Below are 23,764 nucleotides of genomic sequence, written 5' to 3' on the forward strand. Positions count from 1 at the left end.
AAATACCAAAACGATTAATTTATTGTGTTTTTGTTATTTATTACTCCTGTTTTTAGGTATTCGGTATTCGGCCGAATAGTGATTAAATATTCGGTATTCGGCCGAATAGTGAAAAATAGGCCGAATAGGCCGAATACCGAATAGTAACCGAATATTCGTTACATCACTAATAATTACATATTTTATTCGTTATATCGTACAATAATTAAACAAACAACATTACTAGTAACTATTCTATTCAATGCAGTACTTATTTAGCATTAGCCTTGTCCCTCGGCATCGGAATTTTGTAGTGAAGGGGGCGATACTACGTAACGGTTTTATTGAAGGGGGTGACGATTCGTTATAGGTTGAGAAACACTGACTTAGAGTAATGTTGAGTCAATGACGGGCAATCGATGGCCACGAAGCGGGCGATGATCGAACGAATTTGCTTCGATATCGCCTTGTTTGGAGCGTCCTTGATTCATTTTGTTGGTGGATAAAGCCACTGATGGGTGCCATTATGTAATGACTTTACGCCTTTGTATTGCATTGTGTGCATGTGCTTGTGCATACCATTAACCAACATTCGTATATCACATACCTTTCTCTGTACATACATATGAAAACACACACATATATAACAGTCTAAAACACGAAAAAGATAATACAAGCGGCAGCATCGGAAATAGATAAATCGTCTCACAAAATTTTTGAACAAGAAGGTAAAGTGAGCGGAGGAAGTAGTCTCCTAATATTTAATGGCATTCTTACTAAACAACACCATTAAAAATAGCATGACTATATTATTATTTAGTAATATTAATCACATTATTTGATTGCAATGCAATTGAATCTAATTTAAATGTTATCATAGCGATATTAACACTTATTTTGTAGATATAAAATGCTTCTTGAAATTCAAGTAACCTATACTCTGTATTACTTTAATACTAATAAACTGTAAATAGAACACAGTATGTATTAATTTACTGTATATACAAATATAAATTTTGTAATAAACGATTTTTGCAATTATAGATTTCAAAATTAAAATTCAATTATTCTAGAAATATTTTTATTAAAACTATTTTCGTCCTATGAGCAATAAGAAGGCCTAACATTACCCATCCTAGATATATGGTCAGACCCATAAGGATGACAGCCGGGTGATGATGGGCGGAACCGACATATCCGGGATAGATCGCTCATGAAAAATTCCTGGATTTGATCCTAAGTCTTCCAGAGTAGTAGGCTGACGTCCTCAGCTAATTCATAAATTACTATTAATTGTATTCATATATACAAGAAATACCTATGTACGGTATATGTAGATTATATTTTATTATACATCTCGTAAAATGAATAATTTTTTACTTCACTTCAACCTTTGATAGAGGAGTGCTGTAGCTTGTCGCTTTTCACTCCGGAAGAAACAGTGGGATCGATCGCACAGCGACCGAAGAGGCGGTCTTATCGAAGACGACCAATCCAAGAAGACAAGGAGAGAGGTCACGAAGTGACCAAAGCCGGCCTTATAAGAGACGACCCCCGCGAGAAAGGGAGACAGAATGCCTTCCGGAAGGACTTGGGGGGAAGCTGGCCCCTATTCAGGCGTCATTGGCAAGAAGCAAAACCAGGAAAAAATTCCGCTGCCGGCTCGTCCGAGTGAGGCGCGAATCCCCGATCGAACTCCGGTGTTTAGGGTCTAGTCACCACCATTAGGCGAAGACGGAGTCCACTCGGCCACCGGTGGGCTATAAGTTTTGATAAGACTATGTCTTGTTTATAAAATCGTACTGCCCGATGTTCTTACCAGCATAGATGTATGAAGGAGTACATGTCGAGAGTTGATATTTGGCACAGATTATTAGGTGCCCAAATCATTTGCGCATAAAAAAAAATCCAGACTCGTAGGTAGTCAGAGAACCGAGAATCGAGTCAAAATAAAATACAAAATGGCGACCCTCTTCTACAAACAGGCAAAACTGCCACCTCACCCCACCGAAGTCAGGTAGGGGAGAGCCATGGTGCGCAAACTTTTTTCGACTGCGACCCCTTTTGTAGAGAGAAAATTTTTGGCGACCCCTAGAGATAAATGTTCACAAATACGATGTATATTTCGTGCATTTCTTTCGTTTCATCGAATAAAAACATTATCATATCTGACTCATATTAATTAATTTTATTTATAATTTTAAGAAAATACTTTTTGTATAACATAAAAATCAGTAAATTTCCCTTTAATGAGATGTATGTGGCTGCAAGTTTCTAATTATCTCATCGATGTTTGGATGTATGTTGCTAATTGCAATTCGCATATCATCTTCAAGGTTTAAACGCGAGCGGTATTTAGTTTTTATTGAAACTAGTTTGCTAAATCCAGTTTCACATAAATACGTTGATGCAAATTGTATTAAAACCCTGATGGCATTCTTGCATAAAACGGGATATTGCTTTTCCACGGATAGCCAAAATTTTTGGCAAGGCTGAGTCTTAAATTGATTTCGAAGAGTATAATCACTAATTAAATCTATCAATTGCTCTTTCTCACTAATTTGAAGAGTTGAACTGCATATGTCGTAGGAAAATGGATCACGAATCCAACCAAGATCGTTTTCAGGAAAATCCTTGAATCTTCTGCATGAAATTGCAATTAAACAGTGAGTGACGGCGCTTCACTCTTTATATGTACACTGTATGGTATGCAGCATGCAGGCATAATGCATTTCATAAATATTTGACAACCCCCAAAAAACTTCTGGCGACCCCCACAGGGGTCGCGACCTCTAGTTTGCGCACTACTGGGGGAGAGTACCACCCACGGTCATTCTAAGAAGTGAACTTTAGGACTGAACACGTAGTTTCTTCTATGTTAAATAAAATTTGTAATCTAATTTTGTAAATTTGGGAGTGCTTCAAATATGACGGTTAAAACGGTTTTATGTCGTTTTTTTTAACATTATCTAGTATAGTAAAATCGTAGGACCGATAAAAATTTGACGTTATATTAGGATTGTTACATTTGATGACATTATAATCGGGTTAAACTTTATATTGTTTGTGCAAAATAAAAAAATGATTTCGGACGATACAATAGCCACGATTATTTTTTTTAAAAAACCGGAACTTTTCGTTACGCATGGACAAAAATTCAACCCGGGCCGACACGCAACGGAGAGAAATTTTGAAATTAGATAGGTTAATTTCATCGAAGATGCATCGTGGACGATCTCGTGTTCGTGGCCGGCGAAGTTTGAACGATCGCGCCCAAAAGCAGCGATATCAAAGAAGATAGGAGAATGAGAACGAGACCTGCTCAAGGCAGGTCTCGTTCTCATTCTCCTATCTTCTTAAAAGTAATTCTGTCTTTGAGACATAGTCTTGTCCCAAATACGGTTTTGCCGTTTTACTTGTTAAATGTTAGAATTCTAATCGTTCAAAATTCGAAAATTAGAATATTTTAAATCGAACAGAATGTTTTGTAGCATTCTTTTATTATGTTTAACTTACAGTAGTATAATTACAAATTATAAAATGTTTCTTCATTAGTTGTATTTTCAAATATAATTTTTTATTCATTTGAATTATCTTCAAAAAAGAATGAAGTTTTTAATTGTATTTTATTTTGTAGCAAAAGCGTTGCTAGCTAATAAATTTCATAAGTTTAGTCTGAATGAAAATTCTGAGAACAAGGTAAATTATTATAATAATTTATTTGTTTCGAACAAAGACGTGAACAAAAACATGCTTGATTTATCGGATGATAAAGAAGCAAATTTAGCCGTTTCTAATGTTAAAACTAATAATATATTCAAGAATAAAAATTGGATAACTTATCGAAAACTTAAAAAATTATCACGAACTTCAATTTCTCGACATACACAACAAATTTCTACCGAAAATTCAATAATTTATCAAGATCCATCTGTTGGCTATATACTTGAAAATGAAGAAAACGACTTACAAGAAAAGAAAAGAGATGCAGATTCTTCAAAATGGAACGATTTAAATCGCAACAAAAAGTTACTTATTATTAGCGCACCGTTATACAATTTTGTAATGACAATATTTTTATTAATTTTAACTAGCGTTTTAGTACTAATACCAATAATTATGTATTATTGGAAAAGAAAACAGATAATTTTAAAAAGTGTGAAAAAAGTTGATAATTCTTGTTTTTACTCATTACTCTCCGAAGATAGCGAAGACGAAATTCATCTTCATACCAAATTAATACAGCAAAGGGAAACAATGTACGATCAGTCTGATTCAGAAGAAAAAGTTTTTTCTCCATCGATATATAGATCACAAATTGAATCGATAGGCAGGGCAACTAACGAAATCGAGAAAAGTGAAAATTTTCATGTACCCGAGTTTAAAATTACAACTTTGCCTTTTAAGCTGGATAAATTTGAAGTTTCTCAAAATGCGCAACAGAAAAATAACGTTGACAGAACTGCTTTAATTCGTAATCCAAAACAGCGTGTTGAATTGAAGAATTTGCTGTATTCAATGAATTTCGATGTAAGACTAAAATGTAGTCCCGTGTCTAAAAGCAGACCAAAATTTGCATTACCAAACAAAATAAGTTCGATTAAAATCGATCCAAACATTCCAAAAAATAGGATATCAAGAGCATATCCAATTCTACAAGATTTACAACCAAAAATAATTGAACCAGTATTTAAGGAGGAATTGTCGTCTACAAATATATCATCTAAAGAAACGAAAGAAGAAATATCTTTCACAGAATTAAGCAAAGAAAATAAACATTTTTCTAATATAATAAATACTTTTGATTTTATATATAGTGAAGATTCTGAAATTGAAGAAGAGAACAGATTTCTACAATGTCATATTGTCAAATCCCATTCGTTTATCAAAGATGTCGGAATATTAAGTTACAGAAATTATAATTTTCATCCTGTAAACAAATTCGAAGAATTTAAAATTTGTCAATCAGCCTTTCCTGCTTTAAAGAGAAGCACAAGTACACATTTTTGAAAGATTTTTTTCTTTAAAAATTGTTTTAATGCATTCAGTAAATAAATTTAAAAAATTAAATATAATATTTATCGTCGAAATCTAAACTAAGTAATTATTATCACAAAATCCATCTAGCCTCGTATGTATTAATATCTTTTTCTAATCAAATTATCTTAAATAAAATGATTTTTCTTGAAACCAATCGAATTTTTTTCTTAAAAATAACAATGTTTTTCAAAAGATAAGATTAAAATCTGTGAAATTATGACCGCAATGTAAATCTTTCATATTATGTCTAATAATAACAAAATTGATAGTTAAAAATGTCAAAATACAGTGGTGCTTCGTATAACGTACTTAATCCGTTCCATGTACACGTCCGTTAAGTGAAAAGTCCGTTATACGAAACGCATTTTCCCATAGAAATACATGTTAAAACATATAATTCGTTCCGCAGCATAAAATAACCATACTGTACCATAAAGAAATGAAAATGGAGCAGACACCAATTAAGCCAGGTAGTCAAATGTGAGGAGGAGGTGGAGGAACACTTTCTTCACACATTCATACAAATACAGACTTTTTACACATTGCAGCAGGTCTCTTTTTATTGTTTTTTAATCGGAGTCAGATTCAGGAGAGGCTACCGGAGCTTGCAGGGTCATCTCCTCTTGTTCCATCCTTTGTTTTTTGGCAGCTTGCTTCTTGAAAAACATGTGCGAGGTTGTCTGTTTCTCTCTCTTCTTCAACACCTGTCGGAAATGACGGGCAAAGGTTTCGTCGTAGAGATCATTGATCCTGTTGGCCTCAACTGTGTTTGGATAATGAGTGTTGGGAAACTCCTGAACCTATCCCCATTTGACAAGGAAGTTTTCGTCAACTTTCACTCCTTCTAATGATTTCTTGCTTTGTTTCAATTGAAATCACCTTTCTGTTTTTTTAGAAGCCATAATTTGCACAACACTTGAATAAATGTAAATACCTTGCACTGAGGTGATGTACGTAATAAACAAGGGAGCAAGCCGAATCCCAACGGGAGCTCTGTACTTCAGATATACTAATAATATATTCTAATAATACTAATATATTATAAAAATAGCAGATTGCCATTGGCAACGGCAAAAGTGTGGAAACATCATTCGCACTTGTTTGCAGAAAGTCCGTTGTTCGCAGCGTCCGTTATTCGAGGCGTACGTTATACGAGGCACCACTATAATAGTTTTTTCTGATACTTCTTCGTTCCGAATCAATAGTGTATATTCAAAAGAATTTTGAATATACTAAAAATTATTCAATTTGTATATTCAAAAGAATTTTGAATATACAAATTGAATAATTTTTAGTTTGAGAGAGTACAGTACATTTAAGCATGCGTACACACGATCATACGCATAATTAATGTAAATATACGAATAAAAAATCGATTATTTTTCAACTTTTACAATATCTTAAAACATTTAATCTCATCACAAAGAAATATTCTAATACTAATGGCACATGCTGGACATTCAGCAGACTAAGCACAAAGCGTGATATGGTGCGATTGTGATTAGGCCTATATGTTCTTATTTTGCACGCTTTTAAAATAAGATATTCATATAATATAATTAAAAGTAATAATAAATAAACTTTTAAGTTAAATAAATATTATTCTAGTAAAAAATAAAAATTAAAAATTATATGTTTATCTAATTGGTTTGGTTTGACGTGATAAGTTTGATGCCTGATTCCATCAAACCAAACCAATCCGTGCGTATATCGTGAGAGTGCCTCAGATATGTTACAGAAATATTAAATATTTTTTAGAATTTTGAATAAGTTCTTTCTTAAAATTTTATTTTTTATCTTTTATCTTTTTGGACTGCCGACCAAAGGGAGAAAATATTCACCAAAATGCTGATTGTTGAAAAATTTGCGGTATCTGTATATTCCCCTCATAAAAGTTGCGAGTATTTATGCATATGTCGGCGTACTAACTCTGCAGTATAAAAGTTACGGCTTACCAGCTTAAAGAGCGATACTACCTATCTCTTTACGCATTGATTCAAATGGTCTTTTTATTTTTTAGTATATAAAACTGTGAGTTTTGTTTTCATAAGTTTAAACTTTGTATTATCAATTTTTTTTTAATCAACCGTAATTTATTTTAAATTTTAAACATTTTTATTTAAAAAATTATGGTCTATCACAGAAATCTTATTAAATTTAAAGTGGATCGAAATTTGTGCGTAATTCTTATTGAATTACTGTACTTAAGCATTCTCGAACGCAATAAATCATTTTAATGTAAGTTGCATCGTTAATTCTCTTTTTAAATCAAATTTTAATTTATTATGATTAGTGCATAAAAGCATAATTTTCGAAGTTTTCCCATATAAACTCAATACAATACGTTTTCATTAAGTGCATGCGGACTGACGATTTTTCCATAAATAATATTAATGCATTTATAACCAAACGGATGAAAGTATATGAGGTAATGTAATAATTTTATCCGAGAATTACAAGAAAATTCGATTCGAAAAAAGTTCGAATAATTCAAACCCGTATAATTCGAAGTATTTTTTTTTTTCATCTTGAGTTTCGAAATAACGAGGTTTTACTGTACCAGGAATGGATTACCCCGAAAAATTCCTAGTGTTTTTCGACTCGTAAGGATTCGTTTCCGAGTCGATCGTCCGGCCAATGAAAACAGGGTAGAGAGCGTAAACAGAAGATTCACAGCCAGGACCGGCGCTACGGTAATGGCAAACTGGGCATTTTCCCAGGGAGGAAAATTTTCATAAATTTAAACAAAATTTTCAGGCGTTGATATTTTATATTTTTATTTATTAAATTATAGCACCGGCTCAGTTCACAGTGTACGTAAGAATGAAAAACGTAACACGAAAAGCTATTTATCATTGAATAGGATCCTAATACTTTGTAGGGCTACTTCGAGCCTTAATAACAGCTCTGCAGCGCCCTGGCGTGGAATACAATTATATGAGTTTCTTCAAGTATTTTATACCTAGCTCGTAATATCAAATTGTTCTAATAGACTCCTTCAGTGGATGTTTATTTTCAGACTTCTCTGCAATTTTCGTGACCATATAATATGCCAGCAGTTCATAAAAGGCTGGGATCAAGACTGTCAGGTAATCAACTGAGCGTCTTTTAAGCATTTTTTAAAAGAATCTAAATAACAACTTATGTGCCAATTTAAGCGCATTGCATTCAAACCGTAGAGAGAAGAGACATTACTGTATAGTCTACTTTATTCGCCATCTTGGCATGGTGACATGACGCAGAGTCATCCTGGAAAATATAGGATTTTGCGTCACGAATTGTTAGAATTCGCTTGGCAGATAAGATATTTTTTAGTATTTTACATTCACAAACCCACTTGTAAAAAATGAATAAATGAAAATTAACTGCAAGTTAATTTTTATTTTATACATTAATTAATTTCATTATTAATATAGTAGAGGAAAAGGTAGTATTATGGAACACTGCGGTATTAAGGAACCACTCTATTTCGAACTGAAAATAAAGGCGTACTGTGGCGGATTGTGGCTGAACTGCACTAGGCAGACATCCATAGTAAGGGGAAAACCCGTTTCACTTCAGTTAAACGGTTGTCCGTAGTGAATCAACAAATTTATGTTTTTCAAAATTCGAAAGTTTTGATTGCTAAGTGAATTTAATTATTTTTAAAATATAAATCGTGTAGTTTTAGGTTCACTGGTGCGTGTATTCTGTTTCAGAGACTTAGGGTACATATTAATCTGTGTGATGTTCACGTTTTTTAAAATTTGGTCTTGACTGACATAAGTTAATTCAAGATGGCGATTTCATTGGTGCTTTTAATATGGAACCCAACTCCTCCGAACTCTCTATTTGCAAGCAGACATTCGTCCGGAGCAATTTGTGAAAAAGACACTAGGTAGAAAGCCAATTCTTCCTGAGAATATCGAAAAAGAGCTGCTGGAATATATATTGTTGATGGAGGTCATATTTTTCTATTATAAAAGCATTTTTTCGATAAAATACATTGGAGTAAATAATTTTGTAATTATTTAACATTTTTTGTACTTTCCTATTTGTTTTTGGCTACATTAAAGCATTTTTTTGAAAATATACAGTAAGGTTCCATATTACCACCCGATTTTCTCTAAGCCTACTTTCTGACTTTTTGTACAAAAGCCTTCAAAAACCATACTTATAGTTACACTAGCGAAAAATTCAATTAGGAGCATTTAGTTTAACAGTTACCAGTACTTTTCGCACAAAAAATGTGGGTGTAATTATGACACCTTGTTTACAATTCACTAAAATAAAAATGGGGTTCCATAATACCACCTTCTCCTCTAAATTCAAATGAGTAATCAATTATCAATTTTTATCAATCATCAGCTTTTCAATTAAAAATTACAATTTAATTTTACAAAGCAAAAATATTTTATACTTTTAGTTTTATTTATGACTTTAAAAAAGTTATTCTTCAAAATCGAATGTTACGAATTGAAGTTATACAGTAAAATCTCACTAAGTAGAAATGCATTATATCGAAGCTATCTACAGATCCTGGGCACAGCATATAGAGTTTTAGTATAACATGGTCTCTAACTTGTAAGTCGAAAGAAATTGCCAGTATTTTTAACTCGAACCCATTCTCCTGTGTACCCTCCACATTTTGAGGACTGATCTTCATTTTCTCTTATATTGTGTGAATACAGACAATTAAGATAAACAGTATGATTTAATGCCGAATACTGTTAGATAAGTGATATGAAGCTAGCACTCGTGAAGAAAACACATAAAAGATATTGAAAAAGACTTTTATTATGATAATAACCGGTTACAACGTACCGCTTCGGAAAAAAAAGTGTAAGGATTAATTCTTCCACTCTTTTTCCTTTGTGTTGCTAATCAACTGATAAATTAAACCAATAAATAAAATAAACATTAAAACTTTAGCATTATGACATAAAGCATAATAATAATATACAGTACTTATGCCAACAAATACAAACCATACTATTGCAAATTCATATCAATATCCTTTTATTGATATGGTATGTTACCGGCGTTCTGATTGGGATACGAGGTTACTTGAAAACGCACTCAAGGGCATAAATTGTAAACAATTTTGTAATCATTCTGTGAACAGATTCTCAAAAAACGGCTTGATAACGGGAAATTTACGCCTACAAAATTTTTGAAAAAAATTGGGCATTAAACGCGTAACTCGAAGTCGAAACTTAAGTTTCATTGTAATTTATTTCAAAGTACCTCATTGTCCACATTGTTCTGTACTGTTGCAAATGTTAGCTTTCCATATTTTTCCATATGGTTCTAGAAAATGTCCTTGTCTATGGACATTAATTTTAATCAAAAAATTATAAAGATGTAAGCGGATAAAGAAAATGAAACCAAAATTCGCATTTCAATCGTTAACCCCGCGTTTCTTTATTCAGCGAGTGTGTAGCGAAATGACGTCACGAGCAGTGTTGGCCAATTAGAAATCAGTTTCAGTGTGTTCGCTGTAAAGCGCTTATCGAGCGCTGCATAAAGAAACGCGGGGTAACTCTCGTCGATTTTGACGTTTACTTTCCATACTTGTGACGTCAAAATCGCGGCTACCACGATGAAAAATAAGCGTTTTCCTTCGGTTTGAAACATAAATGCTCGTTTAAGACTGCAAGAGAAATTTAATTAACTATTTAAAATATCTGTCAACATTCCATTCTTGCTTCTTATTCCACTCGATTTTCATAACTTTTCCATAAATTTAAAATATTTATTAAAACGTATGGAAAGTAAATGTTTTCAAGAAAGTATATGAACAAGTAGCGACATCTGGTCAACAATATAAACACTAAATGCTTAAGAGAATAATAGAACTTTAAAATAATCTGAGCCAATTTTAATTTATTAGACCAATCTGAGATGAGTAATAAGATCGAAGTATTCTTCGTTGATATTCCAACTCATTATTAAAGAACTTTTAGTTTTTGAGAACTTATATGAAAATTTTTTTTAACATTGCAGATTTAGGACTTCAGCTTCTTAATATAGTATGTCCAGTGGTAATGGAGCAATTACCCTGTGAATAAGCTTCACGACAATTGTATTTAATAATTCGTAAATAATATGTTTGTTATTTTTTTTTAGTTATGATGATTTCGTGGTTATGACAACAATAGAAATGATTTGCCTGCAAAGGAAAAAGCTCTAGGGTATTAATGATGTATTATTAATTAATTAATGACCATTGCGAAGATACTTTTTGAATATTGTAGCTGACTAAGATTTACATAAGTATGCTAATTTAAAAAAAAATTATATATTTAAAATACCTTGCCTGCAGTGTTTGCAAATTACACGTCCTCTAAACATTCAGAAACTGGAATTAAATCCAATGATATTTGTCAAAGTTCAATATGGCTGATAACAGAGAAGATAATAGAAATAGTTTGAAGTGCAGGATTATATAAACCCATGTCGGACTCCCTCCGACACTTAAAAGTTTCCCACACTACAGAAAGCAGCTTGACCCTGGCGTCATAGATACTAGACAACGTTTTATGCATCTTTCCGGGTCCTAGGTATATGCCTACTGTGCCTAATGGTTAAGGTTGCCATACGTCCCATATATACGGGACTGTCACCGCATTTCATTACTCAGTTCCGTATTACTATTTGTCCCTTTTTTGTCTCGTTTTCTCCCTAAACTCTGCATGGGGCGGCCGCGCGCCGGAAAGAGATCGTAATATTGTATATATACAAGTAAGAAACATCGATACACTATTCATAACACTGAGATTCTATTCAACCAGTTTGTATATTTAAAAGATTATTTAGAGAAAAATAATACCAACCAAAACTATAAAGCAACTATGAAATTGAGTATGGAAGAGAAATGGCTGACGTTTTTTGGAGATACAAAATATATTGATCAAAAATCATGTCTAATAAAGCTATGCGAATACGTATTTGCCATTCTAGCCCACAATGCAAATGTTGAGAGAATATTTTCCCTAATGTCAACTCAATGGTCGGACTGTGCCTTTCGTCTGTTCTTGCCCCCCTTTCGCCACGTGGTGGGTCTAACTCGGTGGAGAGGAGTTATGTAATTCAGGGGTGTGTGATCGAGGGGTGAGTGTTTTATGGACGGGGTGTGTCTCAGGGAGAGGGGTGAAGGGAAGTGGAGAGTGGAGAAAACGGCAGATGAGTAAGGACAGTGGAGTGAAGTGCAGGAATGAAGATATAGAGCCTGTGCAAGCAAGTCCGTAGAGATTTTTAGAACTTTGGAACTTTTCCCTACCCGGAGTGGAAGAGAAGAAAAGATCGTCGAAGCCTCATTTATGTCGGTATGTTTCCATGTATTCTTGTTACGTCTGCTTGAGCAATTTATTGTCGGGAGATTTTTGTTATCGATTCGCGATATACTAGATTTGTCGGACTCTGTATTCTTGTGTCTCATCTTGATCTTGGGAGTATTGTATCCTCCCAAGTATATTAAAGAAATATTGTTATAGTATTCAATGGTTGTCTTGTCTAGTCCCTATTGAGTCCAGTGGATTCCCCTTAATAAGCGTTGTTTCCACCAAGCACGCTTGTTATAAATTTATCCCCTGGTTGAGCACTTATATTTTATCGTGTTGATTCATTCACACGATATTTTGTACCCCCACAGGACAAAAGAAACAGATTGTCAGTAAAGATAATTGAAGTAATTTTGATTTGTCATTATAATTTTAAAAGGACTTTCTCCCAATTTTACAATTATGTAAAAGAAGAAAATAATATAATTAAGAAAGTAAAATCAACTTTAAAATATGACCGGGCTAAAAAGGATTAGCCTCCCATCTATTTTTTTTTAATTACTATTCTACGTGTTCATTTTATTAGATTGCTTAAACTTTATTGGTTTTTTTATCAGAATAAAATAAATCATTACCTACCCACTTTTTTCATGTTTTATTTATTTAGCACTTAAATAAACGTCCCGTATCAACATGCTAGGCAATTATAGCAACCCTACTAAAGGTTAAAATGGCCCTGTCGAAACAGATCATTTTTATATGATACCAGTGGCGTGCCATCCATGGAAGCTGTGGAAGCGCAGCTTCCCTTGTATTTTCTAAAATATAAATACATATTGTGCGATTATTTTTATATTTTAACGTATTTTGAATTAATTAAGATTAATATTTTATTGTAACCGCATAATGTATCTTATTACAAATTTCTATACTACATGTAAAAATAAGTAAGATTGTTATTATATATTCGAATATAAATTTGTATATGCATATTCCTAACGGAAGCGCCGTATTGTCGAATACTAGACAACTTCCATGGCCAAAATATTTGAATCGCATAGCACCAACCTCACGCGGTTTAGCTCATGCCAAAATAACGTATAACGCTTCCAATGATTCTTTTCATGCCCGGCACAGCTTCCCTATCATCAAGTGTCACCGCACGCCATTGCATGACACTTCAATTCGTGGTATCAGAAAACAGAAAATTCCCTGAAATTCTTCGAAATACAGGACATTTTTTCGGAAAATCCTGGAATATGGAACATTTCGGCGTTCCGTCAAAATCGTCGGGACATGGGACTGGGAATCAAAATACGTCTCGTTATGAAGCCAAACCTATTATTATTAGCGTAGACGAAGCCTCTCTTATTATAGGGGATTCCAGTAAAATAAGAGAGGCTCGGTCACTAAATCAATGGATTAAGTACCGGTACATGGTAGTATTCAAATTTACATTTTGAACTAAGATCTTTTCATAAAAACGATGTGTGGTTTAATACTGGCTCACCAGATTTATTAATCGTATTAGAGAAAGGGAGTCGATAAAATATCAAGGAATTCTTGAAGGGGTCGACAGTGAAAAATGTTCAGGAACCCCTGCACAGGCGTCCGCAGAGGGCAAACGAGGCACTTGCTTCCCCGGGATCGAATAAAAAATTCTACAAAATTATAATCGTAAAAGTGATTGAGACCATACACTCTTGACCATGGGGCACTTTGTCTTTTTATATTGATACAATATTTTATTCTTTAATATTCTTGGAAAAAAACACCAAAAAAAACATTGAAATAAAAATTTATTGATGTAATTATTTGTCTCCAAGTTTTTCCCCCTAGAAAATTTTTTGTGGCTTTGAAATGTTTATTTAAAAATCAAACTAGTTATATTAATACAGTACTAAGATTGTTTTAAAATTTGCAAATTTTTTTACAATTCCAAATTTATTGATCTGATCATTCTAAAAAATTAATGCTGACATATGAATATGCAGTACTGTACTTTGTTAGCATTTTATTTAAATATTTACTAAAATATTTTTAGGATACATAAATTCATGTTTAAAATTTGTAAAGTTGTCTTCAAGCAAAAACAAGGTCCTTGACAAAACTTTACAGATTAATTAATTACCGTTAAAATTTTTCACATATTTGATAATTAGAAAAACAAGTGTAACAAATTATTTAACCATTGAATTAAAATTATATCATGATTATGGAGTCAGAAGTGATCTTTGTTATGTCAATGAATTTAACAATTTATAAGTTTGCACGTGACTAACATTAGGCAATTTTAAGAAGTTATTGTTTGAACAGAATTATTTAATTCGTAAATACAGTAATGAATTAATAATTATTATGAAATAAAACTAATCAAATAGCAGTGTTGAAATGTGATATAAATTTTTTTTTATTAGTTTAAATAAAAGTTATATTGGCCTTAATATTCATTGTACATTACTTTTATTTTATAATTGATAGTTAAATTTTGCTTAGTAGTTTATGCAAACCATTTATCAGTCATGATTTGAATTTGTAGTCTTTTTACATTTGAAAAATTTAAAATAAATTTATTTGCATTGATATTAATTGACATTACAAATTAATTTTATTTTATCTAGAATACCTAGCATATGATTATATCAATATTGCTGTATTAATTTAGAGTAAATCAAGTAATACTTTTCTTGTACCTACTTATTGATGTATCTGTATAAAATAGGAGTATTATATATATTCGTACTTTGGATACTGACACCATCTGATAAGAATAATGCAAACTATATATATAAATTATACATATCATGACAACTAAATTATTATAAAGATATATTTACATACACTAACATTGATCATTTGTCTTTTTCAATGTATTTTATTGAGTAGAAACAGAGTTAGTGTCATAATAAAAATACTGTAGAAAAACAACAGAATACTGTAGTGATATATAAAAGTTTTTGTACATAACAAAGCATTGCCAAATCTAACATTGTCATTTATTTCTAGAAAAGAACAAACATGAATTATTCATTAATTTCTAATGTATGATTTGGTATCCATGGGTTATTTATTCATTAAGAAATAATTTATTAGTTATAAACTGTTCTATGTAGAACAATTTAGAATATACAGTATTATTCTTTATTCATATACTGGTATATTTGAGCAGAATAGTATTATATATATAATACTAGTATATATATATGAGCAGAATATATATATATATACACACACACGGTATATACATATAAAAACTATTTATGAATTATCTTGTTTTTGAACTTGTGTGTTCTAAAAATAAAATGATATCCTGTTGAATAATTTTTTAAATTATTATTTAATTCTTAAAATAGGAAACAATGTTAAAAAAATACATAAACTTATTGCATTAGTATTAAATTCCAGTTTATTCATTTCCAAATAAATTTTGTATAAACTTTTACAATAAAATTAAACTGGATTAACCAAAGTATTCAATTAGTATTTATTAAATTACTGTTTAAAAAATTTAACAAATTTATCTAACAATGTATTTAAAAAAGTTTTTTGAAACTTTCATTATGAAAACTAAATATTTGAATGATTAAAGCTTCAAAGTGCATATGTATTAATACTGAAATATATAACCATAGCCAATTTTTTTTTTTTGCCTTATAGAAATTCTAATATACAGAAGTAAGAAATTCTGATGTCATTATATTGTTTTTATATATACTATACTTACACCAGTTGCAATATTTACTCTTCTGAATGTATATTGAACAGTTTAGCAAGTTCACTAAGATCTTCAAATGCTTTTCCTTCATTAATTACCTTCCTTGCAATAGGCATACGATTAAAAACATTCCATAAAATGATTCCAACTACTATGTTATCTCTTAGATAGAATATGACACCTTTTCCATAATCATCTCCTGCTTCTGGAGGTCTTGGTATTTGACTGTCTGTTGCTGGATTTGGTGGAATAGCATGTTTTTCAGTCTCTGATCGAAGTCCTTCACCAGTTCCCTCCACTACAGCTTTAGGAGTATCTTTTTCAGTTGCTTTAGCAAACACACCTACTGTTGGTAAAGAAGAGTCTACAATTCCTATGGCTTCATAACCTACATCTGGTCCTAAATCCGACCAAAACATGGACTGATGCCAATAACGTTTTCCTGCACCCGTCATATTTTCTCCTGCTAATCTTCCACTCACAACAGCATGATCATGATGTTCTACTCGACGTCTTCCCAATTTAGTATCATAAAAGCAACTCGCATCTCCTGCTACCCACAAATTATTTCTTGCTTCTAATTCAGTATTCACTCTAAACCCACCATGTTTATCATCTATTTCTAAATCTGATGTTTTAGCTAATTCAACATTAGGTTCAATACCAACAGCAACAACAACATGATCTGTAACAATTTTTTCTCCATTATTTAAACCTAAAACAACAGAATTACCTTCAGAAGATACTTTCTGAATTGAACTTTTAGGAATAACATTTACTCCCTCTGCACGAATTTTTTCTGTTGTCCACTGACTCAGATATTCTGGTAGCACTTTTCCCATATTTCCTGTTTCTGGGAACACCTGGTTTACTGTTAAATTTTTCTTGAGTGCACTTTTTTTACCAAGTGCACACGCTAATTCACTTCCAAGAAAACCACCACCAACAATTGTAATTGATTTCACCTTATTTACTATTTCCTCTAATGCATGAAAGTCACAAACATCTCTAAATAACGAAACTTTTGATTTTATGTTTTCTGCTGCATTTTCAAACACAGAAAGATTTTTTGGCTTTCCTCCCGTTGCTATAAGACATTTTTCATATGTAACTTCGTCTCCATTATCTAAATAAACCCTATGATTATCTGGATCTATTTTTGTTACTTTAACACCTGTAACAACTGCTACTCCACCATTTTCTCTTGTTAATAATTCATCAGATGGACAATAAAAGTCTTCATGTTCATAATAAATGCTTCTTTCTTTTCCATTCCACTGTTTAAAGATTAGCTTTTTAGCCTTATCACGTTCTTCGGTGAACCACAGCTCTTTTGACAGCGGCGGACGCATATAAGGATAATAATTTTCTTCACCAATAACTAATATTTTTGCTTTCGGATCTTTAGCTCTTATAGCCCTGAAGGCAGCAAAGGTAGCAGTGCCGGCGCCGATGAGCAAGTACGGAACGCTAGCGGGCGTTGATCCGGCTTTTGCTGGCACGGCTTGCAACGGGCCTTCTTTAGACGTCGACGATTTCTCTTTATCTTCACTCGTTGCAGCTAAATCTGGAAATGCATCTTTTAGAGGGGGCGTGAGGTGGAATTCTAAAAATCCGTAAGAATATGCATAGGCCACTGTTCCCGCAAAAAAGGCAATTCCTGCAATAAAATGACGATTAAATTTTTTCTGTAATTGAGAATATCCTTCCTTCCAAGGTCCAGATGGGACTAGTAAATCGTTTACAGTAGTAGTCCTTTTCAATTTCAAGTCTGATAAGCGTCGTTTAGTCCGCAAAAATAAAGTCTTTTGTACGTTTGCGGATGATCCGTATTTATAACACGAAAGCACAGAACGACGTCCAATCATTGTAGTCATCATTTTTTCAAAAAATTTAAACAAATCCTAATCTTTCCCTTACAAACACCTCCAAGAAACGTGTCTTCCCGTCGTGCTTTACATACGAGCAGCACGCCATCTATCGTTTCTAATTATGAATGGCGTTTTGAGAGAGAAGGTAAGATTAATTTCCAAAATTTTATCGAAATTTAATAATTTAAAGTCATATTACGTATTAAACTTAAAGAGAAAAATATGGAAAAGACGTAATATTTATTTTATTATTACGTAATGATTTCTAAGTGGATGTTAAATCATTCAGTCCAAAGTTTAAGATTATAAATCTTCGTAAAATAAAATAAAATAAAAACTTTTTTCTTTCTATAATGATAAAGGAAATAAACAAATGTTAAAATTAATTTTATAATTAATTATAAAATTTAATAATCATTATTAAATTAATTAACCGTGGGCACACGGTTAATATTATGATTGGTTGATGAAAATTTAAATATATTCAAATAATTTTTCATTAAAAACATTTTATTTTCAATTTATAATAATTTACAATTTTAAATTAAATCTCATTCATATATAATTTCAATTATCAATAATTACTCTGTTCATTAAAAATAATAAACAAAAAGTAACCGAAAAGTAAATATTTTCAAACAAATACAGCATTTTCTAAATCTATTTTTAGAGGAAGAGATAACAAAATATTATTTTAAAAAAATCACAAAATATTCAGACAAAGAAACGTTTTGTTTAAATTTTATTTTAAAATTACAATATTATGCCAATGTAAAGATCTAACAAAACGACTTCCAACAACTTAACACTTCGTTGGATTGTTATGTAAAGATCTATGTAAAATAAACAATTCTTTCTGAAAAACAGTTAAAAATCTATAGATTTTATCCTGTAATATTAATAATCCTACAGACATTCTACTGCAAAGCTGTTGCTGGTGAAAATTCAATGGCTATGAATGTCTTTTTTTATACATATTTAGTAATGCTGTCCCAATAAATATTCTCTCCATATGTGTTAATTTGTCTCTGCTAATATACATTTAATTGGATACAAAGATTAAATTCTAGAAATATATGAATGGTGTACTTCAAAATGATAATTTGAAAATAAATATAAAGTCTACATTATTGGAGTAATTATCACTTACTCAAACTTTCGGTCAAACAAACCCATTAAATTAAAAGAATATTTATTTATGATAAAACTTCTCTACAAAATCATAGATAGTTCTATTGCGGATGTTCCCCTGATGATGAACTAGGGAAGTGATGATTGATTTAAATGTGTATTCTAATAAAGCAGAATATAGAGTTTACTAGAAAAATTGGAGTTTATTCATTATATATTTGAAAATGTATTATAAGAACAAAAATCAATTATTTAAAAATATTTTTAACATTATTTTATCATGATTGAAACTTACTGATTGTTTAAGCTTATTTAACTTCTGTAAAGCATCATTTATTTTCAAGCAAATAATATGCAATTGTTATAGAGATGGTGCAAGTTACAAGTAAAAGTTTGATACGATGTAGATACACATAACGTTGTGAATAGAAAATTTTAGTGATTAAATTTGTATATTTATTATTAAATATTATTTGACCAGTAATTAATAATTAATTGTTTATTTAAATATTTTTAATATGTTAATTGCAGAGAAAACATAAATTTACTAGCAGACAGAAAGATACTGATTTAAAATTTTACAAATGAGAAGTGAATGTGAATTCTATACATATTTCAATAATTTGTTGGGTTGCCGAAAACATTAGTGAAGTGAATTTTTTCCAACACCGGACTCTAGGTTTTGGGTGAGAACTATTTAACACCCGGTGTGAAGTGTTCTCTATAGAGCTGCCTTTTCTTTTCAACATAGCTTTCAATCTGTTTGGGCATTGATTTTACCAGATATTCTGTGACGTTTACCTCAATTTTTGATTATTCATGTTTAGAATGCTTTTCAGTTCATTTCTGTTACTGATATTTGAAATTGCTCCTATGTTATGTTCCTATATTATGTTCCTAAACCTTTTTATTTAATTTATTCCATAAATGTTTGATTACATTTAGATGAGAAGCTGTGCTGGTGTCTCAGTCACTTTTTGGCAATTGTACGGCAGCCACTGTCAAACTTTATAAGACTAGTATTTTAGATCATTATCCTGATAAAAATGGAAGGTATCTGAAATCTAAAGATTAAAAGAAATCTAAAGGTATTCAAAATCTAAAGTCTTCTTCTGAAAAACTAGAAAAACTGGTTTTTCAGGTTTCTCTATTTTTCCTGAGGAAGTCTAGATTTTGTTTTAAAATATTTAAATATCCTTCTCCATTCATATTTCCATCAACAAACACAAGTCATCCAACTCCAGAGGCTGTCATGCAGGCCCAAACCATAACACATCCTCTTTCATGTTTTATAACATAACACCAATAAACCTTTATAGTCAAACCAGCAAATAAAGTTTTTAATATAATTTGACAAGCGCTTTCGATCCTAATTGGGATATGCTTCAGGTCAAAGCATTCTATCCAAAAATTTCAAATGCTTAAAGAGCAATTTTAAATTTTAAAATTGCTAATAAATATTGAACAAATATAAAAATTCCCATCTATATGTTAAGAGTTAAATATTTTGACTGGTATAAAAATCACAACTGTGTGTTAATATTAACATTAAAAATAAAAATAGGAATTAATGTTTTACTGTTGACACAAGGTTTTCCTTATTCTGTTAACAGTTTGGATTCTTCCACACTATGGTTCAACTGTTGGAATCAAAGATGATAAATTTGCATTTATCTGCAATTACATGCTTTCAGTATTCATAATCTTTATCCATAATGTTTTTTCAAACTGGTAGTGAGCTTTTCTGTTTCTTTCATCAAAAAAATTTTCTTCCAGCCACTCTACCATTATATCCACTTTCCTATAGGACTCTCTTTACTGTTTCTGGGTGAACTTGAACTCCAGTATAATTTATCAATGCTACTGCAAGTTTTCATATGCTTGTTTAGGATTATTTTTTATTTTTTTGGATTATACTTGCTTATTTTGCACTGTTAACAATGCATGACATCCAAGTCTTTGTTTATTCATAATTCTGTGTTTATCCCTGTACCTTTTTATAATATCATGTCTTGTTGAGCTGCTTCTACTTACAATATTACTAATACCTCTGATATATCCAACTTCCAATGGTCTATTGATAATTTTCTAATATCTAATGCAGTTTTCCTAGAAACTTTTTAAATTTTTGCTAAATGCAAGCAGAATGTGAGAAATAAAATTCAAAGCTGTTATAAATATTTATTACTGTTAAAGGTTATTATAGAATTATGAGTAAATCCAGTAGTAATGCTTTATTTAACTTGTCGATGAATTTTATGACATGAATTTTACAAGATAAATACTTTTTGCTTTTATTGATAACATAATCAGAAAATTGATAGAATATAATTATATACAGATAATTTAATTACAATAAAGAAAATAACAAGAAGGTTTTATTTACTACTACTATTATTTCAAAATTATTAGTATAAATTAGTTTAATAAGAAAAGTGATGACTCTTGTGAGTCACTGTATACTTCATATATCTGCTTTGTGATTTTAGTATGTATTCCTTGAATATAAGTGAATTATTTGGATTTCAAATAAAAATTCAGTAGGTAATCAGATAAAATTATTGATTTATGTAAAATAAATACAAGAATTTTCTTTTTCTTAACAAGAAGCAAAATTAATGAATAATAATTGTTTTCAAGTTTTCTGTAAAATCTTCATCAGCCTTACTATATTAATAATTCTGGAACTGTTATTTTAAGTCTGTTTATCTATTTTCTGAGATACTAATAATCTAATAAAATTATTAATTGATAATTATGAAATAGAGCAATTAAAATCATTTAAAATGAAATTATCCAATTGAAATGAAATTGTATTGATTGATGTTAAATGAAATTGGTTGTTACCATTTGAAATATTGTAAGATGATATTTCTCATTTTAAGTTGTTTATATCTGAAAATGGCCTATTAATTCAGTCAAAAATGTTACTATTTATCCAACCTTTCTCACTGTTGCAGGTTAATTTATTAATTAAGCCAATTACAATGGTTAGTTTGACTTTATGATGATATCATAGAATGTGAATTATTTTAAATAAATGCAGTATTTTAGACTAGACAATCATTCTAACTTAAAATGTAACTTTTTTGTATGGAGATAAAAGAGCTATCAAAAATATAATTATTTTGAATTATTATGTATATTAATTGTTTTTAATTGATCTTAGATTAGTTCAGTCTCCAAATCAATATTTGTAGACATCAAATAATAAATTAATTGTATCAATTGATATTTTTATTAGGATAGCGTTTTAAGTAATCAAAAATATTAAAATAAAGTAAAATTAAAGTGTAATTTATTGTATTATATATATAGTTTGAATGTAATATAATAATAATAATAAATAATAATTCTTAAATATTTTTAAAACAGGTTCTTGCATGTTATCGCTCTCTGTATAGAACAAGAAAAACAGTTTTTGAAGGAGATGTACATGCACTTCAAAGTAATCAGTTAATTTATTCTTATTTTAACTGATTTAAAATATTGCTTTTAGAATTGTAATTTTAATTTATGTGATTTATTTTGAAAATTGTATCACAATATTAAATTATGATGATTTTATCTCATGATATTTTAACTGTGAATATATTTTTTCAGTTTTCAGTAAAAGTTTGATAGGAATAAACTTTTGTTAATTTTAATATTTAAACCAAAATACAAAATAAAGGAAAAAGAATAAAAATGAACACTACAAACACCTAAGATACCATTGAGAAAATTAAACATGAAGTGAAAACATTTTTGCCTGTGTTAAACAGACATCATCAGGCAAGCAAACTACTGCGAAAAGCATTGGGGGTTGCTAAACACATGTGAAGGGATGGGGGTGTGTGATGTAAGAAGAGGGAAGGAAGGTTTACAGTTCGTAGAATGACTTCCATGCAGATGGGAAGGAGTCAACATCTCTAAAATTTATAGCTGAGTTATGATGGGTGGCCTTGTAAATTTCCACCTGCTCTAGATGTTTCAGCACATGTGGTTTAGATTCATAGTGTAGGAGGTGTGTCTCTTGGAAGTTCACTTGGATGCCGGGAACAGATGCATATGTGGCCAAAACCGTTTTGTTTAATCCTTTTTTGAAAGATGATTGATGTTCCTTGAGATGAACATGTAATGGGCAAGATGTAGTACCTATGTATTACAGGTGGCGGTTGTATCGACAGTTGATGATGAGAATGCAGTAGATGCCTTGTTGGGCAGTCTTTGGCATTACAGAGTAGAGGGGAGATATCTGGACTTCTGTGGAAAACCAAATGATAATTGTTTTCTCATGCTATTTCTTTGTAAAGTGTGGCTAGTGACTTATTGTAGGTGATGATTTTGAATTTGGTTTTTTTTTTGTGAGGGTTTATTCAGCTGGATGGAAGCAGTGTTGGAAAGATTGCAGTAGATCAGACTTTTAATAATGTGTGGGGGTAGTCTTGCTAGGTGGCACACTGGGTGATAGTGTGTATCTCTCTTGCCTGTTTACTCAAAGAATGGGAAAAGGCTTTCTATATTAATGATCTGAACACTGCCAGTTTGAATGTGAATAGATCATGGGATGTGGCTGGGATGAAGGTGGAGAGGTGGATGGGTTTCCTATATACCTGAGTAGAGAGGCATCCCAGTTTGTAGATGATCTGGAGGTCAGGAAATGAACAGAGTGGGCATTATCCTGTTCAAGACATAGTACTAGTCTGAATGAGTTGTGATTTATCTTTTGTAAAAAATCCAGAATGGTGGATTTATCCTGCCAAATTATGAGGATATTGTCAACA

General features: G+C 31.2%; 2 protein-coding genes across 7 annotated transcripts in view; one reads left to right on the plus strand and one right to left on the minus strand.

The window, feature by feature from the left end:
• The first annotated feature begins 7,431 nt into the window (after window positions 1-7,431).
• LOC111627078 (complex III assembly factor LYRM7-like) overlaps window positions 7,432-23,764 on the plus strand; it is a 29,075-nt gene continuing 12,742 nt past the window's right edge. The window contains exons 1-4 of one of the 6 annotated variants that reach the window (XM_023370633.1): window positions 7,432-7,447; window positions 7,583-7,712; window positions 7,814-8,108; window positions 22,374-22,446. In XM_023370633.1, coding sequence (XP_023226401.1) covers window positions 8,025-8,108; window positions 22,374-22,446 — 157 coding nt within the window. In that variant the 5' untranslated portion in view covers window positions 7,432-7,447; window positions 7,583-7,712; window positions 7,814-8,024. Of the gene's footprint in view, window positions 7,448-7,551; window positions 7,713-7,813; window positions 8,109-17,935; window positions 18,013-21,396; window positions 21,543-21,865; window positions 21,989-22,373; window positions 22,447-23,764 lie in introns of those variants that run through there. The other 5 variants (XM_023370631.1, XM_023370635.1, XR_002756973.1 and 2 more) reach the window with 5 other exon arrangements.
• On the minus strand, window positions 15,689-18,015 carry LOC111627077 (apoptosis-inducing factor 1, mitochondrial-like). The gene has a single exon (XM_023370630.1). The coding sequence runs from the start codon at window positions 17,874-17,876 to the stop codon at window positions 16,020-16,022; it is 1,857 nt and encodes a 618-aa protein (XP_023226398.1). The 5' UTR covers window positions 17,877-18,015; the 3' UTR covers window positions 15,689-16,019.

The sequence above is a fragment of the Centruroides sculpturatus genome, unplaced genomic scaffold (genome assembly GCF_000671375.1).
Source record: "Centruroides sculpturatus isolate CEXI.00-Female unplaced genomic scaffold, Cexi_2.0 scaffold473, whole genome shotgun sequence".
In the NCBI taxonomy this organism is placed as follows: domain Eukaryota; kingdom Metazoa; phylum Arthropoda; class Arachnida; order Scorpiones; family Buthidae; genus Centruroides; species Centruroides sculpturatus.